Source organism: Eptesicus fuscus, chromosome 5 (genome assembly GCF_027574615.1).
Source record: "Eptesicus fuscus isolate TK198812 chromosome 5, DD_ASM_mEF_20220401, whole genome shotgun sequence".
Taxonomy (NCBI): domain Eukaryota; kingdom Metazoa; phylum Chordata; class Mammalia; order Chiroptera; family Vespertilionidae; genus Eptesicus; species Eptesicus fuscus.
In genome coordinates, this window is record NC_072477.1 from 36,944,332 (window position 1) to 36,972,293 (window position 27,962).

At 41.9% G+C, this 27,962-nt stretch overlaps 1 protein-coding gene and 1 pseudogene across 1 annotated transcript; one reads left to right on the forward strand and one right to left on the reverse strand.

Annotated features, from left to right (window-relative positions):
• The first annotated feature begins 617 nt into the window (after positions 1-617).
• On the forward strand, positions 618-27,796 carry TBPL2 (TATA-box binding protein like 2). Its single transcript, XM_028141285.2, has 7 exons — positions 618-680; positions 3,269-3,729; positions 4,503-4,590; positions 7,173-7,264; positions 11,595-11,762; positions 18,868-18,962; positions 27,720-27,796. The coding sequence occupies exons 1-7, from the start codon at positions 627-629 to the stop codon at positions 27,794-27,796; spliced, it is 1,035 nt and encodes a 344-aa protein (XP_027997086.2). The 5' UTR covers positions 618-626.
• LOC114230548 (40S ribosomal protein S6-like) lies at positions 25,077-25,775 on the reverse strand (annotated as a pseudogene).
• Positions 27,797-27,962: the final 166 nt, after the last annotated feature.

Here is a 27,962-nt window from a genome sequence, read left to right on the forward strand (position 1 = left end):
TTCCCCTCCCCCCTCCACTGACCTCCTTCTGGCCTCCCCTACCCACTACCCCCTACCCCCGCCCCCGTACTTGCCCTTGTTTTCCTGCCCCCAATGCTTATATGCATGCATACAAGTCCTTCGGTTGATCTCTTACCCCCTCCCCCCCCCAAACCTCCCCTACCTTCCCGCTGTAGTTTGACAGTCTGATACTTTTAACGCTCCTAACACGGAGACCTCTCCTTCAGGAGGCAAAGGCATTTGCAGGTACTGAAGAAAATCTCCCCAGATTTGCAGACCCAGTTTGCTTCTCAGCTGTGGGCAGAGTGCGGTGATGGCACCTTGGCAAGGAGCCTCTTCCCAGCCCCAGCCCCAGCCCCAGCCCCAGCCCTCCTCTGCCCCGTGGCCGTGGACAGGTGTAGGTTCTGCATCCCCGCCCCGGCTCATCCTTCATTCACCAGCGCCGGCTGCGGGAGCGTGGACTGGGCGGGGCTGCCTCCCGGCCCCGCCTCCCCGCGTGCGGCTGCGAGGCTAATAAATGGTTCGTGCGCCCCGCGCGCCTGGTCGAACTCCGCCGTAGTTCGACCGGCCCGGGCGCTTCCCCGCATCCGCTCCCCCAGCCCCACCCAAGAGTGGGGCCTCCGCGCATGGAGAGGGAAGAGAGGTACCTGGAGCTCTACCTGGACCGGTGCACCGCCCAGGTGAGCCTGGAAGCTGCCGCACGGTCCCGGGGTCCGGGGCTGCGTCCCGCCCCGTGGCTTGAGCGCCAAGTCCTGCGCTGTAAGGGCTTTGCCTTCTTTATCTCATAAAATTCCTAGCGACTCCAAGAGATGGGCTTGATTATCTCCATCTCTCAGTTGAAAAATAGAAGCTTCGAGAAGTGAAATCATTTGCCGAAGGTGGCTAACCAGACCTCGCACCTGGTCTACAGTGAATCCAAAATGTGAACTGGAGGCACCTGTGGCTTCTTTCCGTTTGTGATTCCTAAGTGTTGTTTTCTTCAACTTTAAAAAAGTCTTTAGAGTCAAGTATTGTAGAAGAGTCTTCAGAAAAAGAAAAGAAACGAAGAGAAAAGAAAAGAGAGCAACTTATGGGGACGGGAGGGCCTGGTGAAAGGGGATTTTAAAGCAGACGGCGATAGGGCTGAGGTAGAAACAGTGCCGTGCCAGAGCCTTTAGCCTAGCAAAGGAGAGCCCACGCAGGGAAGGTTCTAGGAAAGATGAGTGAGTCATGGCTCTGCAAAAACCCTTTTAAAAATAAGTTTCTTCTGATGTAAGGTCAAGGATGCAGTGAAGACACTATCAGTACATCCTCTGAGGTGTGTTCCCACAGGTAAACTCATAAAAACATCCCCCTTCAATATCTTGTTGCCATTGCCTTAAATTTCTTGTGTTTTTTTTAAACTTTTTTACTTGTATTTTCAATTGAATTTATTAGGGTGGCATTGGTCAATAACATTATGTAGATCTCAGGTGTCCAATTCTAGATTACATCATCTGTATATTGTATGGTGTGATCACCACCCCAAGTCAAGTCTCCTTCCATCCATTTCAATTTCCCTGTTGGAGTCTGGTTTCCTCGGGTGAGAGCTTTGCCCCCTGCCAAAATGCCACAGAGGGGAGAGGAGGAGGCACTGACGGTCGCAGATATTGGTGCTTTAGTGCAAATTGGCTGATGAGATCCTTTCCAGCCAGGACTGAGGAGGCGGAGGAAACCTGGAGAGGAATCAGGGCCATCATCCCCACCTCACTTTTCTTAGGGTCAGTCTGGGGGGTGGGGGTGGGGGGAGAGCGGAGCTAATGATGCAATTCAAAATGAAATAAGGTCAAGCATTGTATTTCAAGAGAACGACCACATTCTTCAAAGTGTTTTCTTTGATCAGTTAGTCACCCCTGCCATCTGCTGGACTTGTAGAACCAGGGCAGTTGAATAGAATCTGGCAGACATTTTATCTTAGCTGAGGTAGCTTTGTCACTGAGACGACAGAGATGAAGAGGCATTCCTGACTATTCTGTTGTCAGAAGTAAGATCTTCTAAGGGATGAGGTTATCCTGCAGGCAGTGCTCAAAATCTAGACTCTCGCCGAAACCGGTTTGCCTCAGTGGATAGAGTGTCGGCCTGTGGACTGAATGGTCCCAGGTTCGATTCCGGTCAAGGGCATGTACCTTGGTTGCGGGCACATCCCCAGTGGGGGGGGGGTGGTGCAGGAAGCAGCTGATCGATGTTTCTCTCTCATCGATGTTTCTAGCTCTCTATCCCTCTCCCTTCCTATCTGTAAAAAATCAATAAAATATATATTTTTAAAAATCTAGACTCTCGTCCTGCAACTGGGGCAAAGCAGGCGGTAATATATGTACCAAAGTAATCAATTTTTTTCATAAAAACTCCATGAATTTTACACTAGCTCATTCCCTCAGTTGATCATAATGGAAGTTGAGCAACCTTCTCTCGACTGGAAATACAATATAATGATTTAAACTGTTCTTGCCATTTAAATTTCAATAACTTTTACCTGTTGCAAATTCGCATAACTAGAATGTTTTCTGGCCTCTCCTTTGACTAGAAGGAATAACACGGAGTCCTCAGTGGAGCCTTGATTAGCACTCAAGCTATATCTTAGACTTCCTTTCACTTATTGGTCTTTTATTTACTTATTTATTTTTTATATTTTATTGATTTTTTACAGAGAGGAAGGGAGAGAGATAGTTAGAAACATCAATGAGAGAGAACATCCATCAGCTGCCTCCTGCACACACCCTACTGGGATGTGCCCGCAACCAAGGTACATGCCCTTGACCAGAATCAATCTGGGACCTTTTAGTCCGCAGGCCGACGCTCTATCCACTGAGCCAAACCGGTTAGGGCTGGTCTTCTATTTAAAACATGAATGTAAAATTTAAAAATATTTAAATCAACTAAAGTCTATAATCAATTTGAGGAGTAGAGTAAATCTATTCTCTGCAAATTACACATAATCTAGAGCATGGTTGCTCAATTACAAAATTGGATTTAGAGTGGCAACTTACTACAGACCTAACTAAAGTAGGACAAGCATTTTATGGAAAAAAAAATGCTTTTTCTGGACGTTAAGACATACTGTTCTGTTTCTGTCAAGTGTGTTGTAACACTGTAATAGAACGTCAGTGAGACTTTGTGGAGAGAGACAGGTCCGCTGCAATGCATTGCCTCTCATCCTGAACACATTGCCTGCTGGCCATGGCAGTAGCCCGTGGGTGTGACATCCTGTTCTGTTTGTTGTGTTTTGTCTGTCTGTTTGGGAACCACCTAGGATGACCTCGCCCCACCGGGGTTGCCCCTGCTCAGCCCAGTTGCACCTTATGATGTCTACATATATAATTCATCCAACCCAGAGGCTGTGTTTAATTCACATCTTGAAGAAGTCAAAGAAATAACTGGTGGTTTCTCATCTGTGGATCTTAGCTTCCTACCAGATGAACTTACCCAAGAAAATAAAGACCAGACTGTCATTAGAAGCAAGGGTGAGGAGGATGAAGAAAATTGTAAAACTCAAAGTCCGCCAAGTAAACTGCCATTATCCAGCCAACAGGACGTTGGCCTGGGCTTAAACAGCAGCAGTTCGTCAAATTCCCACTCAGACCTGCACCCTGGGGATGCTGACTCTGTTCAGCACTCTCCTGAGAAACCAGACTCCTTGCCTCTGGCGTCCATAGCTCCCATGACACCAATGACCCCTGTTTCAGAAGGTTCAGGGATTGTGCCTCAACTACAGTAAGTGGTTTGTTGGGGCTTTTTAAATGGGTGGTGTTTCTGGGTACATATTTTCTATTTCTGAATGTCATGACAACTAATTTCAGGATAGGAATGTAGGAAGAGAATTTTATTATTCTTGGTTTTATCGGTTCTTAATAGATTGTGGCTTTGGACAGATTGGTTTTCTGTAAAATGAAGCACTAATTCATGATCTCCTAAGAGAGCGTTAAGAATATATACATTATTGGAAGATTGCATTTCTACTAAGACAACCGTAGTTGCTGAAAATTGTGGTTGCGGTTGGTTAAACATAAAAAATATAAAGATGTAAAACTGAATTCTATTTGCAAATTGATTTGAATTGTGCTATTTTGAGACATCGTTTTGAAAAAGATTTAGAACTTAATTTTAGTCAACCAGTCATAAAATTTTAGGAAAAACTATTTTACTTTAGTGCCTCCTTTTGAAATTTTTACATTTTACCATGTTACTAAGTATTTAGAATAATTCTCCCTCTAATAGGGGTGGGGAACCTTTTTTCTGCCAAGGGCCATTTGGATATTTATAACATCATTTTAGGGCCATACAAAATTAGCAACTTAAAAATCAGCCTGCTGTATTTGATCAAACATTTCATTAACTCACCCCTAATGACTTGGCCAGACCAAATAATTTCTCGGGCCTGCTCTACAAAGTCACTAATGTACAACCTATGAAGTGAGGAAGTTAGTTTCAATTCTTTTTCAATTTTTATATCGTATATAATTTTCTAAGTTGACTTATCCCTTTAGGAATATAGTTTCCACTGCAAACCTTGCCTGTAAATTGGATCTGAAGAAAATAGCTTTGCATGCAAAAAATGCAGAATATAACCCAAAGGTAAGCTTTCTTAGTATTCCTTTCAACAGTTAGCTTCCTCTTAAATTTACTTTCTTTCATATGATCAAGATATTGATTGATTTCTTTGTTTTATTTTTTATTTTATTTTTAAAATATATTTTATTGATTTTTTACAGAGAGGAAGGAAGAGAGAGAGAGTTAGAAACATCGATGAGAGAGAAACATCGATTCAGCTGCCTCCTGCACACCCCCTACCGGGTATGTGCCCACAACCAAGGTACATGCCCTTGACCAGAATCGAACCTGAGACCCTTCAGTCCACAGGCGGACGCTCTATCCACTGAGCCAAACTGGTTTCGGCTGTTTTATTTTTTTCAAAAGAGAAAATGTGTTAGTGAAAACCTTTGGGTAACTCAAAGGTTAATTGCTTCATTCTCTGTTTTGAAGTTCTAAAAAGTAATCATTCTCTATTCTGAATAAAGCAGTAATTGAGCAATTCCTAAAAGTTAAGATCTTTCCATTTTCATCCAGAAAGTTTTTTTTTTTCTTTTCATTTCAGTATGACTATTTTTAGCCTGACTGTGGAGGTGTTAAGTTTCTTAAAATGATATATTTTTAGAAACAATTTTTTTTCTAAATGTTGTCTCACCTAGCTGGCACTTGGGTATTTTTCCAGTTACAGCTTCTCTTCTTTGAGAAAGCTAAATTGTTTCAAGTGTAAAATTCAAGCTTCTACTTACTAATGTGAGATTCAAGGAATCCCCCCCACCTTCAAAGTTTAATAAAATCTATTCTTTCTGTGTCCTGCTAAGGCCAGGCATCCCATTTCAGTGGCCTATTTACCTAGGAAATGGATTTGTTAGTTTGATCTACATTTAATGATTTGGCAGGCTCTGTACTTGGGAGTACGAAGTTGAGTAAGGCCTGGGGAAAAGTTCACTGTCTTGGGTGGCGGAGGGTTATGGAGTTAGATGCAAAAGACCACTTTGGGGGGAACCCAGAGGACCTTGCCCGCATCAACTCTTTGTAGATTACTTGTGTGTTTTTTTTTGCTGTTGTGGTATTGTCATTGCTGACATCTGAATCCAAATGTTACCTGGATGTTACCCAAATGCAATATAGCTTTCCTTTTAATATTTCACATAGCTGGACAGAAACACAAGGCTCTTTTAGCTGCTGCAATGATTGACCACACTTTCGAGCAATCAGCACTTGAAGCATATTTTATTCTCAGCTTTCCCATCATTTTATTTTAGGGTATAGGACCTGTCCAAACTTGGACTTGACAGCGAAAGAACTTGTCTTGCACTTAAGCTACCATTAGAATGTGACAAAATGGTACTGGGCGAGAGTGCTATCTGTTTTTGTTTGTTTGTTACTCCTCACCTGAGGATTCCACACCCCCTCCTCCCCCCCCCCCACCCCCCGCCCCATTGATGTTTAGAGAGAGTGAAAGGGAGGAAAGGAGGGAGAGAGAGATGAGGAAGAGACAGAGAGAAACATTGATGTGAGAGAGATACATTGATTGGTTACCTCGTGCATGTGCTCCGACTAAGACCAGGGATTTAGCCTGCATGAGCCCTTAACTCCAAATCGAACCCAAGACCCTTTAGTGTGCAGGCCAACACTCTAATCACTGAGTCATACTGGCCAGGGCAAGAATGCTATCTTTTTAGTAAACACCAGGAAATCGTTAATAGGACTTGATCAACTGTGTGTATTTCTGACTCAGGATTCTTTTACTATCTGCTAACACTTCAAATCTGAACTTGCCAGCCCTGTTGGAGTAGCTCTGACCCATAGAACTTGAAGTCTTCTTGCTTAGCACCCAGGCCAGTTTCCTTCCCAACTTAAAGGGAAAGTGGGGGAGGGAGGGAGAGAAGGAGAAGGGAGTGTCTGTATAGGACCGGTAGGAAGAGCAGGTCACTAAGTGACATGTCAGTATGGCAGGCCAGTGGCCCTCAGCCCTCCCCTGCATCCGCCCACCTGGAGGGCTTGCCTGTGCTCCTGGCCTGGGACCACACTCTGCGAACTACTGTGGCAGGCGAGAACTTGACAAATCAACTTTGGTCATTCGTCTTCAGCATGTCTATCAATATACATATTCTGTTCTTTGTTTTGGCTGCTATGTAGTACATTCTTCAGTCTGGCAAGTCTGCAACATTCCTTTTCAGGTTTTTTTTTTTCAAAGTACTTTTACTTTGAAATACTTTGGTGGTTTTAGATCTCACCTTTAACATTGCCTGTGGAATGTTGGAAGTTAGATAACCACATAGTTTCCCTGTGTATGAAATGGGAATAATCATGGCCTTACCTGAATCCTGTTATGAGGATAAATGAGAGAAACCCTGTACAGCTCTTCGAATAGGGCCTGGAACATATTGGGCCCTCAAAGTTAGCTTTACTGTTGTTATTCTTACCTGTTTGTTCTAAGTACATTTTAGAAGCATGACCCTCTTTGTTATTTAATCTTCATTGTGGGCAGAATAGACCCAGACATTGTTTAGTTTTCCCATCCAATCTCAGTTTATTCAAGACTGTTTTCATCCCAGCTCAGCTTTTCAACTGGAACAGTGTTGGCTCTGGCAGAGGCTAACTGTCCTTTTGGCTTCTGTGTATAGAGGTTTGCTGCTGTCATAATGAGGATCCGAGAGCCCAGGACAACAGCCCTCATATTTAGCTCTGGGAAAATGGTCTGCACAGGAGCCAAAAGGTATGAGGAACACCCCCGCACCCCGCCCCACACCCCCCCTCCCGCCACCCCTACCAGAGGAAGAATTCAGCATGCAAAGTAAGGAAGGATAACATTATTGTCCTAAGACACATGGAGAAGCAAAATACTTGGCTAAATAGAGTTAAGTTCATGCAATGCCAAATTTGGGGTTCAAAACATTCAGTCCCACAATGCTGACTTTTATCCCACTTTATAGTTCCCTCTGAAATTACGGGGGCTTCACTAGGCTGTTACAGCTTGTTTTTAAGGTGCAGTAAAAAGAAAATAAGCTACCATAGGGATAAAGCCTGTTGTACAACCGGGGATGTAGTTTTCGTGTATTTTCCACAATTGCCGATAAATGGATAGGACTTTTTACAGGAGGGGAATTAGATGTTTCTTGACCATTAGCTTGAGCATTAGCTCAGGAGGCATCTCTTAAAAGGCTCGTCTTCCCAGGACCTCACGCAGAGGCAGCGGTGTGCTGCGCTGATGTAGAGCCTGTCACCGGGAAAGTGTAGCGGGAGCTGCTCTTCCTCCTGAGCATTCAAGGCGAGTAGCAAATTGTCCTCCTGAAAGGCTGTGCCCATTTCCCCTCATTCTAGAGATGTACTGAGTGTTCATTTTCTCCAATGAACACTGGTGTTAACATGTTTTATATTTGCCAAATTGATTGGCAAAAAGCTATGTTGCTTTAATGACATTTCTTTGATTTACTAGTGAGACTAATTTTTCATAAGCATATAAACTGCCTATTGTTTTCTGCCCAATATTCTTTGAAGATATTTGTCTTTTGCCCAATATTCTATGAATATATTTAAGTATTTTCACCATTTTATACTGTAAATATTTTCTCAGATTAATGTTACGGTGTTTTATAACTTTTGGGTTTTATATTTACACAATTAAAATATTTTTGTGCAGTTAGTCTACCCAATTTTTTTCTTTTTAGTTTCAATGTTTGTCTTCATGCTTAGGAAGGCATTCTTCATGTACAACATTATATAAATACTAGAGGCCAGGTGCACAAAATTCATGCACTGGGGGTAGAGGGGGGCGTTCCACAGTCTGGGATCCCTCTCACAGTCTGGGATCCCTCCTTACCGCCCACCTGCTCACTGCTCCTTATTGCTTGGCTCACGGTGTCTGCCCCCTGGTGGAGAGGGACTGCAGGAGGGCTCCAGGGCGTGTCTGGCCCTTCTTGCTCAGTCCTGATCCACCAGACCCCAGCAGCAAACTAACCTACCTGTTGAGGATCTGCCCCCTGGTGATCAGTGCACGTCATGGCGAGCAGTTGAGCGGCCTTAGCATATCATTAACATATTATGTTTTGATTGATTGAACGGCCGACTGGATGACCAGACACTTAGCATATTAGGCTTTTATTATATAGGATTGACCTCCATATATTTTTCTGGCCTTTTTCAGGTCCTGCTTTGTACTGAGGAAGGGAAGTGGATATTTTGATTCCTCTAGAGCTTTCTCTAGATGATAGAATGTTCTATATCTGTTCTGTCCACTGTGGTAGCCCCTAGTCACATGTGCCTATTGAACACTTGAAATATAGTTAAAACAACAAACTGAATTTTTAATTTAATTTTAGGTAATTTAAATATCCATGTGTAGCCAGAGCTACCATATCGAGCAGAGCAGGTCTAGAATTTTATTTCAATGTAAGATAAATATTTTTTTCAAATGGCCAATCAGTGCCCAATACATTTATTAAAGAATCCATTCTTACTCCATTCCCCGCCCAACCTGTTTTTACTAGTTAAGTTTTTTTTACACGTGTTTGAGTAAGTTTCTAGGCTTTTTCTTTTGTGGATCTGTGTATCCTCTGACCTAGAAGTTTCCATTGTTAAGTCATTATTGGACAACTCTGCAAGATTATCTGCAAGTATGTTCATTTCAGTATTGTCGAAAACAGGGGAGAAACAAATTAAACATGTAATGGAGGTTTGATTAGATCATAAAGTAAAATTGTATTTAGCCATTAAAATACACGCACATATATTGAGTTGGAAGGATGGTCACATTGGGTTAAGTTTGGGGAGGGAAGAGCAGGTAACTAAATTGTAGGTTTATTATCCAACTTTCACTTTAAAATATGCTCATGTATTCATTAACCCTACCAGACCTGAGGCTCTGAACCTAACTGTCCCCTATACCTGGGCTCCTGAGCATTAAAGAGAAAAAATCAACATGATATAGAAAAATGTTAGTTACATGCAAACAAGTGGTTAGAATAAGATGGAACTTGGAGACATTGTAAAAAATAGGTACTAGGCAAAGTACAGAAAATTAGGTAAAGCAGTATAGTGGCAGATTCAGAAATTACTGAAAAATCGGTACAGCGGTCTGGTAGCCTTAATATCTTTCCCTACCTGAATTTATTTGGTTCCTAACATCTAATCGTGAAAGAGGATAGTGAATTCAGATAGTAAAAGATATCGTTACTCAAATCTATCTGGTTCTTGAGTTTTGGATAGAGAGTTGTGAACATTTGGTTGGAATAAGAGATATCAGAATTATGTCCACAAACTTGCCAAACCTATTCTCCTTAGTTGTAATCATCAGAGTTTGCCTGGTGAGGGAAAAGTGCAGAAGGATTGAATTTATCGGTGGCTTTCACCACTGGTGTGACATTTCAAGGTTCTTAATCTATATTTTCTAATGTTTGTACGAAACATGTATGTAGTCTTCGTTAGTGTTTTTTTTTTTTTTAGTGGAAATTTCTATGTGATAGTCATAACTGATATCCCAAGAAACTACATGGTAATGAAACCTTTGAAACTTGACCTTATAAACACATAGGAAATATAAGGGGTCAATTAGGCAAAATGTGGCTTTTCAAAATGAAAACATTTTGTTTCACTGCTAACTTGGGGACATGGCCTTGCTAGGGACATTCCAGGAGTTAGAAGTGGGTGAGGAGAATCAACGTGAAGTGAGGCAAAGTAGGTGAAGTAATGAATACAGTTAAGAGGGGGCAGTGTTGGGAAGAATCCAGATAGAAAGCGAATAGAACACTTCCTGTGGTCCAGCAAACACATTCAACCTGGCTTCTCTTTCAGATGCTTCTGAGTTTCAGCTTAAAGATGGGCCGACCCATAGGAGCGGGTAGAGTTCACATGATTCACCCACCAGGTGTTGTCCCTGTTTGGCAAGCCCTGCTACTCATTCTTTTGTTTGGGCAGTGACCATTGGAAAGTACCTAATGAAAACCAGAGCCTCAGGCCTCAGGATTTCACATGTTCTGACATGCGTTTAGGGTTGGAGTAGGACAAGCACTTAGAACAGAACCACAAAGTTGGATGAATTGTATTATTTATTTATTTCTCATATTGGATGAGTTCAATGACAGTTGTGTGAGAAAGCCTGAGCAGAATTGGGCAGGTCTTGCAGTATTTTCACGTTTTTGTTAAAATATAATTTGCCCCATAAAGACCCAAGTCCTATATCATGGGTCATGTCTGTGCTGTTCAATTGGCATGAGTCTTCCTCACGCTGATTTTTTTTTTAATATATGCATTTGTACTTATTTTTGTTGCTGCTGTTTCCATATAAGTGGCACACGCGTTTAGAGCAAATGGATGGTTCTAAAACTTCAGTGAGCATCACAGTCACTGGAGGGCCCCACCCCCGGAGCGTCTGTAAGTCTGAGATGGGACCTGGGACTCTGCGTTCTAACAAGTTCCCAGGTGGTGGTGCTGCCGCAGCTGCTGACCTGAGGACACACTTTGAGAACCAGTGGAATAGTTAGTTTTATCTAAAAGATAAACGCTCTGGGGGTGGGGCCCTCCAGTGACTGTGATGCTCACTGAAGTTTTAGAACCATCCATTTGCTCTAAACGTGTGTGCCACTTAGATGGAAACAGCAGCAACAAAAATAAGTACAAATGCATATATATATAAAAAAAAATCAGCGTGAGGAAGACTCATGCCAATTGAACAGCACAGACATGACCCATGATATAGGACTTGGGTCTTTATGGGGCAAATTATATTTTAACAAAAACGTTTTATCTAAAAGCACTGAAAACCAGAATAAAAACCCACCTTATATGTGATGGGTGATGAATTAAGACAAAAATCTGTTTATGATTCAGTTCAACAGCTGTACTTGGTACCATACCTTTTACTAGGTGCCAGGGACAAGACTAGAGGACGTAGGTTCTCGTCCTGCAAGTCTACAGATTCATCGTGTACTTTGAAAGATAAACATGGTATAAAAGGTAGAAATACAATCAGAGGAGTGTGTGGATACAGCCCAAGTCATGTGGAGGACATGATGATTCGTCGTCTTTTAAACACGTTTGCCCCTCCCCAGCGAAGAGCAGTCTCGACTGGCGGCGAGGAAGTATGCTCGTGTGGTGCAGAAGCTCGGGTTCCCCGCAAGATTCCTCGATTTTAAAATTCAGAACATGGTTGGAAGCTGTGATGTGAGATTTCCCATCAGGCTGGAAGGTTTGGTGCTAACCCATCAGCAGTTCAGTAGGTACGATTGTTATAAAACTCGACTTGGAGTTTGCCAGCATATTAAGTTGGATTATGGGCTGCTTTTACAGTGGATCTTTTAGAAGAAGTATCCTTTTGTGTGTGTGTAAAGGCCCAGTATGTGAAAGGGTTAAGATGCTATACCTAAATCCTCATTGGTTACCATATATGTTCAATCTTTTGAAGTAATAATTCTTAAACTAATTTGAGTGGTAACCACCCAGATAGCTTAGAATTTGTAGTTCTAACAAGCTCACAGGCAATGCCAATGAGCTGCTGGACAGTGGCCCACAAAATACCTTCGATGTAGAGATTTCTAAAACTACATCTGGCTTGGAGGTGACGGCAGTGGAGGGTAGAGAAGGGGTATGGGATGGGGTAGGCTAGTCGGAAGGGGCTGACAGCTGGTGAGGGGAGAGAGGGTTGAAGAGAAGGTGAGAAAAGAATGGTCATAGCATGTTCTATGAAGACAGTCCCATCTCATGTTTGTCCTGTTGGGTCGTTTGAGGGTTGTTGTTGTTGTTGTTGGTTGGTGGTGGTGGTGGTGGTGTGTGTGTGTGTGTGTGTGTGTGTGTGTCCCAGCACAATTTCTTCTGTAGTACTCATATTCCTAGGGGAGTATCTCTAGCCTGCCTGGCCTCTTTAAATGTAACTTTTCATCTCACCAGCAAATGCTACTGCTGCTCCACCTCCCCCCTCTCCTCCTCTCTCTTCTGCTCCTCCTCCCCCTCAAGCTACTTTGGGGTTCTCCCGTCCATCTCAGGCCCTTAGATAACAGTGCTGGGGGTTGACTGGTCCAGCGGTTGCCAACCAGGGATCCACAGACCACCAGTGGTCTGTGAGGTCCGAAAGGTTGACAACCACTGGACTGGTCAACACCAAATCTCACCTTCCCTTGGGATATATGGGCCCCGGGTACTTGCACTGGCCTGGAATCACAGATGCTCTTGATCTAGCTTGAACTTAAGTCCTTTCATTCCAACACTTTTCCTTCTCTTTGCCTTTGGGCCATCCTTCTGTTTAATGGAGGATGGGGATCATATAGCTGTGCTTTCTCTTGTATTTCTTAGCTTTCTTTTGAGATGTGATCTGAACAGAAGTTTAAAATTGTCTTGTTTCTTCCCTAACATTTAAAAAAAAAAAGTTAGTTCAGCCCTAGCTGGTTTGGCTCAGTGGATAGAGTGTCGGCCTGCAAACTGAAAGGTCCCAGGTTCGATTCTGGTCAAGGGCACGTGTCCATGTTGTGGGCTCGGTCCCCAGTGGGGAGCGTGCAGGAGACAGCCGATCAATGATTCTCTCTTATCATGGATGTTTCTATCCCTCTCTCCCTCTTCCTTCCTCTCTGAAATCAGTAAAAATATATTTAAAAAATAAATAAAAAACGTTTAGTCCATTCTGAGACTGAGCTTTTATAATATTCTTCAGGCAATGTTCTTTTCCCCTTGATTGTATTTTCTTTTTTCGTCTGCATGAACTTTTATTCAACATATGCTTATTGAGTGCCCATGATGTACCCCCTGAGAAGTCCCGCCCTGCCCCACTTCAAAACATATCGCCTCTTTATGTATCTTTTTCTTTCTCCCTTCTTGTGATTATTTGTAAATTCATAGTAAAACCTCCATTGTTAAGAGTTTGTCAACACACAAACCATCTTATCTTCCAGATTCTCAACCATGGGCCTTCCGTCTGTCTTTCTCTGAACCAACTTTTTCTGAACATGTGAAAGATCTCTGCTTGAATTCTAATTAGACTTAGCATTCCCCTTTCTGGCCAGTTAGGGCTCTAAGATGATGTGGGCGCTTCATTTCATCTCTTTTCCACTGACATTGCAGCTCAGATTTAAATCTAGAGTGGGAGTACCCCTGGCCACGACTACCTTCTGACAGATACAAGTACCAGCAGGGCAAGAAGAGAATTCATCAGCTGCACTGCGTTTAGCCCCTTGGAGTGGATCTGGCCCTGTCTCTCTTCCTTCTGAGCCAGCTTGATGATCTCATCCATTATTTTATTTTAATTTGGCAAGGAAGCCTGCTTTGTATTCCCACGGCTATCTCATTCTAGTCTCATTCTTGCCTTTCCCAAATGTTCTCCGTCAGCCTCCATCCTTAGGTTATGGATGACAACTCCAGTGTGTGTGTTTGTGACACTGGGCACTCTTTTATCAGCAGGTGTTATCTTTAACGTGATCTTTAATCGCCCGTAGCCCTGCGGGCAACCATGGCACACACCAGTTCAAATGATCAGATCAAGTTTGCCTTACATTAAAACCTCAAGTTCATTTGATTCCCCAGGTCCTACAAATTTGTATGTATCAGCATTTGGTAATACAGATACCTACCTTGTTACTGGAATCTTCTCCATCAGTCTTCCTATGCTATAATTGTCTTCTGTTTTCCCTGAGTAGTTTTTCCCTTCTCTTTGATTTTAAAGTCAAAGATATCCTGATAATAAACGTTTCTTAAATGAGTAAAATCCAGGTGGATACCAGTCAGCAGATGCTCTGGTGACAGTGACCATCAATGCAGCCATGGTCCCTTGCCCTCATGCAGTTCACCTCTCAAAGGGAAGACACACAACCAAAGACAACCATGAAAAATGGTAACTATGAAGGATGAACTCCCCCTCCACCTGGGAGTGCTCTGGTACCATCAAACAGGCTGATGTAATTGGGGAGGTGTGGGGGTCAAGGAAGACTTCTGAAGGGAAGTGTCATTTAAGCTGAGACGTGAACAATAAGTCAAATTTGGGTTGGCCAAGAGACTGGCAGGTGTTTGTTATTCTCAGTCCTCATGAAGTTCTCCATCCCTAACCAAAACCTCTTTTTCTTTTTTCTACCTCTCTTGAAATTGAGGCAGAGAATAAATACAATGAAGTAAGTCTTTAATCAGAAGATTCTTTTTCTGGCACCTTAAAATCATGGTTCTGAAAGCCAAATGCAGTACACCATCATTTACATACTTTTGTTTTCTCTCTTCCCTCTTAGAGTCCTAAGATTCAGCTGGAAAATCAAATGAAAACATTCCTTCTGTGCCCTCAGCCTTCCTTTCAGTTCCCATGGGGTTTTCCAAGGCTCCAGCTGGTCTCATTGTCTTCCTGGTGTCAGGAAGTGGTTAACGGGTAGAAGTTTTGACAGATAGAGTGATGTGGTAGGACCACCCACAGCAATCTTTGTGTACCTTTGAAGGGCAGCCACTGTGATGTCTCTTCCTGGAGCCAATCAGAAAGTTCACATCTGCTGTTGAATGGGTCTTTGCAGAATGGAATGGGGGTTTTCATGTCATCTGGATTTCCTTAGTGTATTCTAGTGTTCATTTCTCCGATATCTTTCTTATATCTGTTCTCCATTAGCAATTGTTTTAAGAATAGTTTTATTTTATCAGCTTCCTCTCCCTGACCTCTCTTTTATAGACTCCTCAAGCTTTTCCAATTCTCTCCCCCGCTTTTTTTTTGTTAATCCTAGCCCTAGGATATATCCCCCCCCACACACACACACACACACTGATTTTTAGAGAGAGTGGAAGGGAGGGAGCGGGTGTGGAGGAAGGGAGAGAGAGAGAGAGAGAGAAACATTGATGTGAGAGAGACACATCGATTGGTTGAAACACACAAACCCCCGACCAGGACCAGGGACGTGCCCTTGACTAGGAATCGAATCTGTGACCCTTCGGTGCTCAGGCTGACGCTCTAACAACTGAGCCACATTGGCCAGGGCAACTCTTCTTCTTTGTGCTGGAGTGTGGAGAAGCAGTTCTTAGCCCTATCATCCTTTGCTCCATGGAACAGCCAGCTTACTATTTTTTTAAAAAAATATTTTTAATAAATCTTTATTGTTCAGATTATTACAATTGTTCCTCTTCCCCCACCCCATAGTTCCCCTCCACCCAGTTCCCACCCCACCTTCTGCCCTTACCCCCCACCACTGTCCTCATCCATAGGTGTACGATTTTTGTCCAGTCTCTTCCCACACCCCCCACACCCCTTTCACCCCGAGAATTGTCAGTCCACTCCCTTTCTATGCCCCTGATTCTATTATTCACCAGTTTATTCTGTTCATCAGATTTTTTATTCATTTGATTTTTAGATTCACTTGTTGATAGATATGTATTTGTTGTTCATAATTTTTATCTTTACCTTTTTCTTCTTCTCTTCTTAAAGAATACCTTTCAGCATTTCATATAATACTGGTTTGGCAGTGATGAACTCCTTTAGCTTTTTTTTTTTTTTTAATATATTTTATTGATTTTTTTACAGAAAGGAAGGGAGAGGGAGAGAGAGTTAGAAGCATCCATGAGAGAGAAACATCAATCAGCTGCCTCCTGCACACTCCCTACTGGGGATGTGCCTGCAACCAAGGTATATGCCCTTGACCAGAATCAAACCCGGGACCCTTTAGTCCACAGGCCAACGCTCTATCCACTGAGCCAAACCGTTTAGGGCTCCTTTAGCTTTTTCTTATCTGTGAAGCTCTTTATCTGACCTTCAATTCAGAATGATAGCTTTGCTGGGTAGAGTAGTCTTGGTTGTAGGTTCTTGCTATTCATCACTTTGAATATTTCTTGCCACTCCCGTCTGGCCTGCATAGTTTCTGTTGAGAAATCAGCTGACAGTTGTATGGGTGCTCCCTTGTAGGTAACTAACTGTTTTTCTCTTGCTGCTTTTAATATTCTCTCTTTGTCTTTTGCTCTTGGCATTTTAATTATGATGTGTCTTGGTGTGGTCCTCTTTGGATTCCTTTTGTTTGGGGTTCTCTGCGCTTCCTGAACTTATAAGTCTATTTCTTTCATCAGGTGGAGGAAGTTTTCTGTCATTATTTCTTCAAATAGGTTTTCAGTATCTTGCTCTCTCTCTTCTGGCACCCCCATAATTCTGATGTTGGTACGCTTGAAGTTGTCCCAGAAGCTCCTTACACTATCTTCATATTTTTGGATTCTTTTTTCTTTTTGCTTTTCTGATTGGGTGATTTTTGCTTCTTTGTATTTCAAATCTTTGACTTGATTCTTGCGATCCTCTAGTCTGCTGTTGGATCTCTGTATATTATTTTTTATTTCAGTCAGTGTATGCTTAATTTTTAGTCGGTCCTTTTTCATATCCTCAAGGGTCTCACTAAATTTATCGCCTTTTCTGGAAAATTCTTGAAAAACCTTATAACTGTGGTTTTGAACTCTATATCCAGTCATTTGCTTTCCTTCATTTTTTTTCATTTGTGACTTGTTTCTTTGTCTCCACATTTTGACTGCTTCCCTGAGTTGATAGAGTGGCTTTGTGTGCTAGGTGTCCTATAGGGTCCAGTGGCTCAGCCTCCCCAGTTATCTGAGGGGGACACTCTTGGTGCACCCCTTTGTGGGCTGTGTACACAGTCTTGTTGTAGTTAAGCCTTGATTGTTGTTGGTATCACTGGGAGGAATTGACCTCCAGGCCAATTGGCTGAGGATCAGCTGTGTCTACAATGGGAGAACTTCTGTACTAGAGACACCCTTATGAGGCAAGACTTGCTTCAGTGGGGCTTTGGTGCTCACTGAGTCTGCCCCCTGAGTGTTTCCCTTATGGATCTGAGGAGTTGTAATCTGACCCCTGGGTACACTGGCTCTTGGATCTCCAAGGAGGTGCTAGTTTAGCCTCTGCCTGAGGCCACCCAACAGGAGCTATGGAGAGATCTACAGATTCATCTTCTTTGTTTGGGGTTTGGAGGTGCCCAGATGAGGCCCAGCTGTGAAGCAATGCAAGCTGCTGTGGGGCCTTGGGCCTTCTTTTGGATGTTCTGGGTCTCACTGACTCAGCTGCAGTTTTTTAGGTAAGTTTAGGATTCTTTTTTCTTTTTGGACCAGGCCATTCATATGCAAAAGCCTCTGCGCTCAGCTTGGATGGGGCAGAGTCTCAGGGCAGAGCAAACAGCAATGGCTTCCCATCAGCCCTGCCCTAAGAGAGGTCCCTGGGTCTCAGTGTCCCGAGGTAATTGCTGCAAGCACCTCTGAGAGAAAACCACCCTCGAGTTTCACCCACTGCCAGACAGTCCAGTTTCTCCCCGTATGAGTCTGGGTCCCCAGAATCTCGCCTGGAACTGGAGTTCAGAGCAGAAGCTTTTGTCTCCCTCCTGATTGAGAAAGCCAGTCGCGTACTCAGTTGCCAGCCCTCTCTGTGCGCACGCCTCTGTACCTCTGCCTTCCGCAGTTCCTGTGAGTCTCAGTGTGCTTTTCTCTTTCCTTCTAGTTGTAGAATTTCCTCTCAGCCAGCCTTCCTGTGGTTCTGGATGATGTCCATTTTGTCTTTTAGTTGTAGTTTTGAAATTGTTGTGTGAGGCAGCAGTTCAGGTGTTTACCTATGCCGCCATCTTGGTTTCTCCCAGCTTACTATTTAGTAGTAAATAACAGTGAGTTACTATGTATAGAAACAAATCCTGAATTTTTTAAAGTTGGAATAGCTTTCTTTATACAGTACCTGTCCAAAGACAAATAACACTTTCTTTATACAGTACCTGTCCAAATAACACTGGTTTAGAAAATTTTTTAGGTCTAGCTGCTAAAAATGATAACTTTATCAGTTCATAATGACCATACAAAATATGCTCATTACTGGGGGAACTTGGAAAATTTAGAAAACGTGTTTATGTATTTTTATCAACAGACTTTTTTGGAAAGATGGTGAACATTTAACCAACAAGATTTTAATACATGAAATCTGATACCTTAAGTCAGGGGTCCTCAAACTTTTTAAACAGGGGGCCAGTTCACTGTCCCTCAGACTGTTGGAGGGCCAGACTATAGTTTAAAAAAAAACTATGAACAAATTCCTATGCACACTGCACATATCTTATTTTGAAGTAAAAAAATGGCAAAAACACCCACATGTGGCCCGCGGGCCGTAGTTTGAGGACGCCTGCCTTAAGTTACCTTAATTTGTAATAGCTTAGAAATAAATTCTGTTCTTGACTGGCACAAGAAATTACCTAGGATGCTCAGGACTACTTTATTAAGATGTCCAAAAGGTTTTTGGCAAAACAGCTTTTTAAAACTACTTTAATATGCAGCTTTAATATATACTGGGTCTGGAATATTATGGGAAAGTAGTTATAGTGCTATTTTTAACTTTTTCCTTTTATATCTTAACAGTTATGAACCTGAATTGTTTCCTGGCCTTATTTATAGAATGGTAAAACCACGAATTGTGCTGCTTATCTTCGTATCTGGAAAAGTTGTGTTGACAGGTAAGTTCTAAAATTATTTTCTGACTTTCTAAAATTCAATAGCTATGCGTGTGCTTTGCTTTTCCTTTTATTTTTTTTTAAATATTTTTTTATTGAGGTATTATATGTGTACATATCTTACTATTACCCCCCCACCCCACCCCCACACATGCCCTCCCCCCCCCCAGAGTTTTGCGTCCATTGTTTATGCTTATATGCATGCATACAAGTCCTTCGTTTGATTTCATATCTCCCCCACCTCTCCCTAACTTTCCCCCTGTAATTTGAAAGTCTGTTTGATGCTTTACTGTCTCTGTATCTATCTTTTTGTTCACCACTTTATAATGTTCTTTACTATCCCTAAATGAGTGAGATCATGTGGTATTTTTCTTTCATTGACTGGCTTATTTCACTTAGCATAATGTTCTCCAATTCCATCCAGGTTGCTGCAAATGATGAGAATTCCTTCTTTTTTATGGCAGCATAGTATTCCATTGTGTAGATGTACCACAGTTTTCCGATCCAGTCATCTGCTGATGGGCACCTAGGCTGTTTTCAAATCTTAGCTATTGTAAATTGTGCTGCTATGAACATAGGGGTGCATATATCCTTTCTGATTGGTGTTTCTAGTTTCTTCGGATATATTCCCAGGAGTGGGATTACTGGGTCAAATGGGAGTTCCATTTTCAGTTTTTTGAGGAAACTCCATACTGTTCTCCACAGTGGCTGCATGCTTTTCCTTTTAAATAGCTTTGTTCACCATTATCAAGTAATTCTATTACCGAATACTTGGGGAAGGGGGAGAGTAGAAAGGAATATAACTTCATCCATCAGTCCCAATACCCAAAACAATGTAACTTTTTCGTGTTTTTATGTCATTTTGACATTAAATGTTCATATTTACATCCTGCCTTTTTATTAACCATTATAACATATGTTAAGTGACTCCTTGTTACAAACTCTTTATGAAGGCTTTTAACCCGTAACCAACATGTGCCCTGACCAGGAATAGAACCGTGACCTCCTGGTTCATAGGTCAATGCTCAACCACTGAGCCATGCCAGCCAGGTTAAACTGTTTTTGAAGGGATGTAGAATACAGTTCTTCTATGTCATACCAGCAGTGTATAGAAGTATCTTTTAAAAATCCTCAGCAGCACTAAAAAACAAAAAAACATAAGAGAAAACTTTCTTTATACTAGTGGGAATTATCTCACTGCTTTAACCTCAATAGTAATCAGAAATAGAAATTCATCACTTTCACTATCTATCTATAGAAAAGCCTAAGCAACTGTTACAACCGAACAACTGGAACGACCAGTCAACCAGTTGCTGTGACACACACTGACCACCAGGGGGCAGACGCTCAATACAGGAGCTGCCCCCTGGTGGTCAGTGTGCTCCCACAGCCAACCTCCCACAGCCCCTACCCACCCACCCTGCCAGCCGGCCCTGATCATCCCTGATCAGGACTTCTCGAGATGCCCTGATCAGCCCCAATCACTGGCCGGGCTGAGGGACCCCACCCATGCACGAATTCATGCATCAGGCTTCTAGTATCCAATAAAGATCATTTTAGCTTTTGTAAATAGTGGGTATGTAACTTACTCCTTTTGTCCACTTAGTTTTTATTAGTTTTTTCCCCTTAAAGATTTGTATGCATTTAAAATAATTGCTCTTTGTTATATTTTTCCAGTTGACTTATCCTATATAATAAAAGGCTAATATGCAAAAAACGACCAGTCACTATGACACACACTGACCACCAGGGGGCAGGCGCTCAATGCAGGAGTTTCTCCCTGGTGGTCAGTGCACTCCCACAAGGAGAGCGCCTCTCAGCCAGAAGCCCTGAGCTGGGCTCACAGCTGGTGAGCGCAGCGGCGGTGGCAGTGGCAGGAGCCTCTCCCGCCTCCACGACAGTGCTAAGCTGTCAGTCAGACATCCCTCGAGGGCTCCAGGACTGAGAGATGGCACAGGCTGAGCTGAGGGACCCCTCTTGCAGTGCACAAATCTCATGCACTGGGCCTCTAGTTATTACATAAAGAAGGGTTTTTTAAATTCTCAAAGTAAATAGTTGAGACTCCTTTTTCCATATCATTCTACTGAAGTTTGCTATTTTTGTCTGACTTTTTACACATTTTACTCTTCTCTGCCAAAATGAATGCCACGTTTATATGGCATGAGCCAAATTGATCTCCACGCTCCATCCCTTAATAGCTAGCTAGTCATCTGAACATTACCTATTCTTCCTTCCTTATTCATTCATGAGGACTCCTCTGACCTTTATTGTTATACATGGGTCTGTTCTCCAGTTCTGCCTTTGTTCAAGAATTATGCTATGATAATCCTATTGTATTAATACTAATGTGCTGTAAATGTTCTTTAATTCTAGTGGTCTCTGCATCTGGTAGAGCCAGTTTTCTCTCATTGCTTTTCACTTTATATTTCTTACCTCCTCTTGGACAGTCTTCCAAATAAACTTTAGAATTTTATAAAGTCTAGCTCTAACTAAAAAAAGTGAGACTTTTGCATTACCTGAATTAACTTGAGAAAAAAATGATAAAACTATTACTCAGCATCCAGCAATTTGGAATATTTGTCCTTAAGCCTTCTTTTAAAATTTTTTATTGATTTCAGAGAGAGGAAGGGAGAGGGAGAGAGAGATGTAGAAACATCAATGAATAGAGAGAATCGTTGATTGGCTGCCTCCTGCACGCCACCTACTAGGGATCGAGCCAGCAACCCGGGCATGTGCTCTGACTGGGAATCAAACCATGACTTCCTGGTTCATGGGTCGATGCTCTACCACTGAGCCAAACTGGCTAGCACAAGCCTTCTTTTATAATTCTCAGTACAGTTTCATAGTGTGCTTTTCTCTAAGAAATAATGAATGTGTCTTCAAAGTGAAGAAAGCCTGTTTAGAATTCAAGAACTTCTTGAATACAGCAAAGCTACAATTCCTCAGATGTCACCAATTTAGAATTTGCAATAATTAAGATCTTCTCTAGTGACTAAATTTACCTCTGTATGTCCTAAAGGAAGAAGGGAAAGCCTGCCAAGTAAATGGAATACTATAGATATTGGAGATCAATATATGCCCTGCATAGGAAATAAACTTTTCAAACCCTTTGGAAGAATACTTTCATATATGTGATATGTGTCATTATGAATCTGTCTTATTAAAATAGCAAATTACCAAGTATAGGCAAAGTTCCTATTATAAGTACATAAACAAGTTTCTTTAAATGTCCTTAATTCAGATCATCCTTGCCCTGATGATAGGAATATGAAATCTAAAGAGGCTTTAGTAAAATGCTTTACATTTACTTATTTCCCTTCAGCATAAAGGACTAAAACATTGGGTCATAGTTACTGAGTCAGCTAGATGTCAGCGGTTCTTGGAAATGAGTAAGTCTGAGAGCAGCATAAAAATGGCCAGACTGATTTGATTAGTGAGTAGGCCAGAGAGAGAACAGAATATCCCTGTCAATTGTTACTGGTAATTTCCCAGTAATACACTGTTAAATGCATACCTTTAGGGGTTTAATGCTGTTTTTCTCCATTTGTAATATTTTCACTTGTGTGTATACACACACACATACATACATACATACTAGAGGCCCAGTGCATGAAATTCGTGCCCTCAGGGAGAGTCCCTCAGCCCTGGTGCACAATCGGGGCCAGGGAAGGACACAGGAGGTTGGCCAGCTGGGGAGGGACCGCGGAAGGGCTCCAGGGCATGTCTAGCCCGTCTTACTCAGTCCTGATTGGCCGGACCCCAGCAGCAAGCTAACCTACCAGTTGGAGCGTCTGCCCCCTGATGGTCAGTGCATATCATAGTGAGCAGTTGAACGGCCTTAGCATATCATTAGAATATTACTCTTTGATTGGTTGAATGGACGACCGGATGACTGGACACTTAGCATATTAGGCTTTTATTATATAGGATATATATACTTGTGTGTGTATATACATCATCCTCCTATATAATAAAACCCTAATATGCAAATCAACCGAACAGCAGAATGAATGGTTGCTATGATGCACACTGACCACCATGGGGCAGATGCTCAGTGCAGGAGCTGCCCCCTGGTGGTCAGTGCACTCCCACAAGGGGAGCACCTCTCAGCCAGAAGTCAGGCTCACAGCTGGCAAGCGCAGCGGCGGTGGTGGGAGCGGGCCTAAGCCGTCAGTCGGACATCCCCTGAGGGGTCCCGGACTGTGAGAGGGCGCAGACCAAGCTGAGGGACACCCCCCCCCCTCCAGTGCATGAATGTCATGCACCGGGCCTGGTGTGTGTGTGTGTGTGTGTGTGTGTGTGTGTGTGTGTGTGTATACACTGAGTGGCCAGATTATTATGATCTCTGAACGCATAATAATCTGGCCACTCAGTGTGTGTGTATGTGTATTTATATATATATTAGAGACCCGGTGCATGAATCGTGCATGGGTGGGGTCTGGCCAGTCTGGCCACGGGGAGGGAACATGGGCAGTTGGCCGGCCTGCCTGCTGGTCAAACTCCTGGTCAAGGGGACAATTTGCATATTAGCCTTTTATTATATAGGATATACACTGAGTGGCCAGATTATTATGCGTTCAGAGATCATAATAATCTGGCCACTCAATATATATATATATATATATATATATATATATATATATATATATATATAACTTGGGAAAATAAGATGTGTAGTAATGACTTGGTGTAAGAATATAATTTGAAAATCCAAGTAGAATTGGAAATTGATATTTGGGTTGCCTAAGGGGTAGGATAAGCTTACAAACTCTTATCGAGAGATGATAGACATTTAATAAACTTTGAGTGCTGACTAGAAAACATGCATTTTAGCTGCTAAAGATATAAAAGTGAATATAACACACTCCCCATCTCTAGAACAACAAAATGGCTTAGATTTTTTTAATAGCTTAGAGTTTGTAAAATGTTAAGGTTCAAAAAGGAATCTTTACAAGCTTTCTCTTAACTCTTTTTTTTTTTAAATATACTTTATTGATCTTTCACAGAGAAGAAGGGAGAGGGATAGAGAGTTAGAAACATCAATGAGAGAGAAGCATCAATCAGCTGCCTCCTGCACACACACCATTGGGGATGTGCCCGCAACCAAGGTACATGCCCTTGACGGGAATCGAACCTGGGATCCTTACAGTCCCCAGGCCGACGCTCTATCCAATGAGCCAAACCAGCTAGGGCCCCTTACTTAACTCTTGATAACAACCCTACGAGAAAGACTATTGTCCTTATTTTATAGGTGAGGAAACTGAAACTCAGAAGGTAAACCATTTGCCTGTGATTTCAGAGCTAGTTAATGGTAGAGCTGGCTTTTGAGCTCATATCATTTGATCTGAAAGCCAGTTTTTTCTGCAGTGCACAAAGCATAGAATGTCCACTTCAGTCACCAAACTTAGGAATTCTGTTTATTCCCCAAAGTGATGGTCATTATAACTGAAGGAAAATACTGGTAAGTTTTGCTTAAAAGGCAAGGATCATCTAATTGAAGTCTGGTGCTACAACTTGGGATGTTTGATTATTTATTCATTGATTATTAAAAGGAGTATGGGGCCAATTTAGGGTTCCTTAAAGTTTTTTGTTGTTTTGTGAGTTTTTTTGCTGTTTACATACAGTATTTTTTAATGTATTTTTCAATTATAGTTGACAATTTCTCTTATGAACATCTTTTCGTATGTTGTTGGCCATCTGTATGTCCTCTTTGTAAAAATGTCTATTTATGTCCTCTGCCCATTTTCTAATATAATTGTTTACTTTTTTTGATGTTGAACTGTATGAGTTCTTTATATATATTAGATAGTTAACCCTTATTGGATATATTATTTTCAAATATCTCTCCCATTCTGTAGGTTGCCTTTTGTCTTTTGATGTCTGTTCTTATTTGTTATTCTTAGAAAATCTCATATGTAGTGATTTCAGAGAGGAAGGGAGAAGGAGAGAGAGAGAGACGGAAACATCAATGATGAGAGAGAATCATTGATCGGCTGCTTCCTACATGCCCCCTACTGGGGATTGAGCCTGCAACCCCGGCATGTGCCTGATGGGGCATCCAACTGTGACCTCCTGAGTCATGCCTGGGTTGATGTTCAACCAGCAGGGCAGAAACTTTCATTTTCGACTGGACTCAGAGGTAGAAGCCCTCAGAGAGGAGCATATGTCTCTTGGCAATCCATTCCTGGTATTTATGTTTGGGCTCCTTCATTCTCTTAGCAAAAAGTTTAGCGTACTCATTTTTCTTAGGATGCTATTTCTTCAGAGCAATAGGCCAATGTTTGTGTTGCAGGACATGTGGAATAACTAGAAACTGAATCTTGGGTGTTTTGGTCCTGGGATTCTTACCTTCTTTGTTTAGGGGCTTTCTCACAACATATTGGTGGGCATCATGGTCTTTAGAGAGATTGAAAAGCTTGAGGATCCTGATAGCTCTTTTTTGGCCCCAGGCAATGAGGCACAGTAGTATCAGTGAGACCAAGAAGATCTCTCTTTCCTTTGTTTACAATGACCACGTTGAGAACACTGAGATTGGCATCCACAGTGCAGCCCCAAACAGATTTGCACTTTCTTTCTCCAGTCCTCCTTGGTCTGTAACAGGAGTGCCCCTTACTCAGAAGAAGCCTTTAGTCTGCCCCATGGGAATCCTTGTTTGTCTTTCCCACCACTGACTGGAACCACATAACCCTTCCATTCTTCTCCCAGAGCGTCAGCAGCAACTTCTGTGGCCACACACTTCTCATAAAAGGTATGGAGTGGGCATTCGTCTTCAATGAGCTTCTGGCAGCCAGTGGCTGGGAAAGAGATGTTTCCATTTTATTCTGAAGCAGCCAACTGCTTATGAGGCGCCATGAAAATAGGATGGCCTTTTTGTTTTGTTGGTGCTCTCCTTTGTGGAGCCAAAATTTTATGGGTTGAGGTCTTACATTTAAGTCTTTAATCCACGTTGAGTTTATCCTTGTATATGGTGTAAGAAAGTTGTCTATATTCATTTTTTTGCACGTCTTTCCAGTTCAACACCATTTACTGAAGAGACTGTCTATACCCCATTGTATATTCTTGCCTCTTTTGTCATAGATTAATTGAGTTTATTTCTGGGCTCTCTGTCCTGTTCCATTGATCTATGTGTTTGTTTTTATGCCAGTACCAGGCTGTTTTGATTTCTAGAGCCTTGTGGTGTAGTTTGATATCAAATAGGGTGATACCTCCAATATTGCTCTTCTTTGTCAAGACTGCTGTGACTATTTGGGGTCTTTTGTCGTTCCATATAAATTTTAGGATTATTTGTTCTAGTTCTGTGAAAAGTGCCATTGATATTTTTATGGGGATTGTATTGATTCTGTAGATTGCTTTGGGTTCCCTTAAAATTTTGATGCCAGTAATTTCATTGAGGAAACATTTAATTAATTTGATCAAATCCGCTCATTTTAACACCAAGTTACAATATTGACAGTTACAAATCCTGGCAATGTTTATCTGTTGACTTTGGATGCAAAAGAAGGAACACTGGATACACAAGAACTTCTCCCATAGCTGCTACCATTATTCAAGGGAACGTCAACTTCTTGGGCCCCAGTATGAAGTGAAGTAATTGTACTAGATAATCTCCCTAAAGCCCTTTGTGTCAGCAATATCTGAGGGTTCCTTAACCTTACCAACATTTGCCATTTTTAAAATGATAGCTCATCTTTGGTTCTGAATCCTGATTTCTACCTGTTTCTCAAATCTGATGATCCTCCTTTTGGTAATTCCCTGTGATTAGTCCCTGTAATTAAACCAGATAGCCACTTCTCACAGGTTATTTCTGTTCTCTTACTGAGCCTTCCTCCTCTCCAACCTTATATAGCACCCAAGGAAGCCTTTATCAACTTCAGCTATTTTCCATCCCTCTTCATGCTAAGTTTTTATATTCCTTTCATTAATCTCCTTGCCTCTTTCCCACAATAATACCAGATAATTTCCTGATTAACTGACAGATTAATCAGGAAATTTCCTGATTAATTAACATCCATTATTATGGATACATAAGTAATACCAGGCCACAACTCTTAGCTCAATGTGCTTGCATAGCTTTGAAGGTGGAAGTAGTGAGGGGTAGTAGGTGGTGGTGAGAGATGAGTAGGGACTGAATGATATCTCTCAAGGGTGGGGACCATGTCTAATTAATGTTTTTATCTCTTTAACTCCTAGAGCAGTTTGTGATCATTAAAGATCTCTGGAAATTAAAAAAAAAAAAGATCTCTGGAAATTTAAGACTCTGATGGGTGATAGTGGTACAATTTTTCCCTCTAATAATCTTACATACACTGACATTTAAAACTTTTGCTCCAGTTTGTCTCACTCCCTTAGTCAACATTAGAGAATCAAAATGTTAACGAGGGTAAGTGGATCAAAGGAAGTCTCTTTTGCTGGTAGCTAAATGCCTACAGATACTGATGAAGATCCTGTTCTGGGGTTATATTCGTGACACACCTAGAGATAACATGCCGTATTTCATAGTGAGTCCTTTGTGGCTAACGATGATCTGATACGCCCACATAGTGGATGTACTAGAAAACTCTGGTCTTTGGTGTGCGTTTGTGGAAATGTGGATGTAATCACTAAATTCTTTTGTCTTTACCAGAAATAAATATCACTTCTCAGGTACACTGAAAGAGATGTCATCGTATTAAAAGTGATTGGAGATGACAATGAAATTTTAGTCTTAAGAAAATTTTGGGATTGTTCTTAAAGATGATATAAACTTGGATTTCTTTACAGGTGCCAAAGACCGTTCTGAGATCTATGAAGCATTTGAAAACATCTATCCCATTCTAAAGGGTTTTAAAAAAGCCTGAGTATATCACTCAACATCTCACAGTATATTGATGAGTATGTGCATAAGCCCAGGACAGAAACAACTGGATTTTTCTACCTTTAATTGTAGATGTTCCATGCACATTTTGACTTTACAATTAAAAGGTGATTCCATGTGAAATGAAGAAAGCTTCTTATTCAAAATGA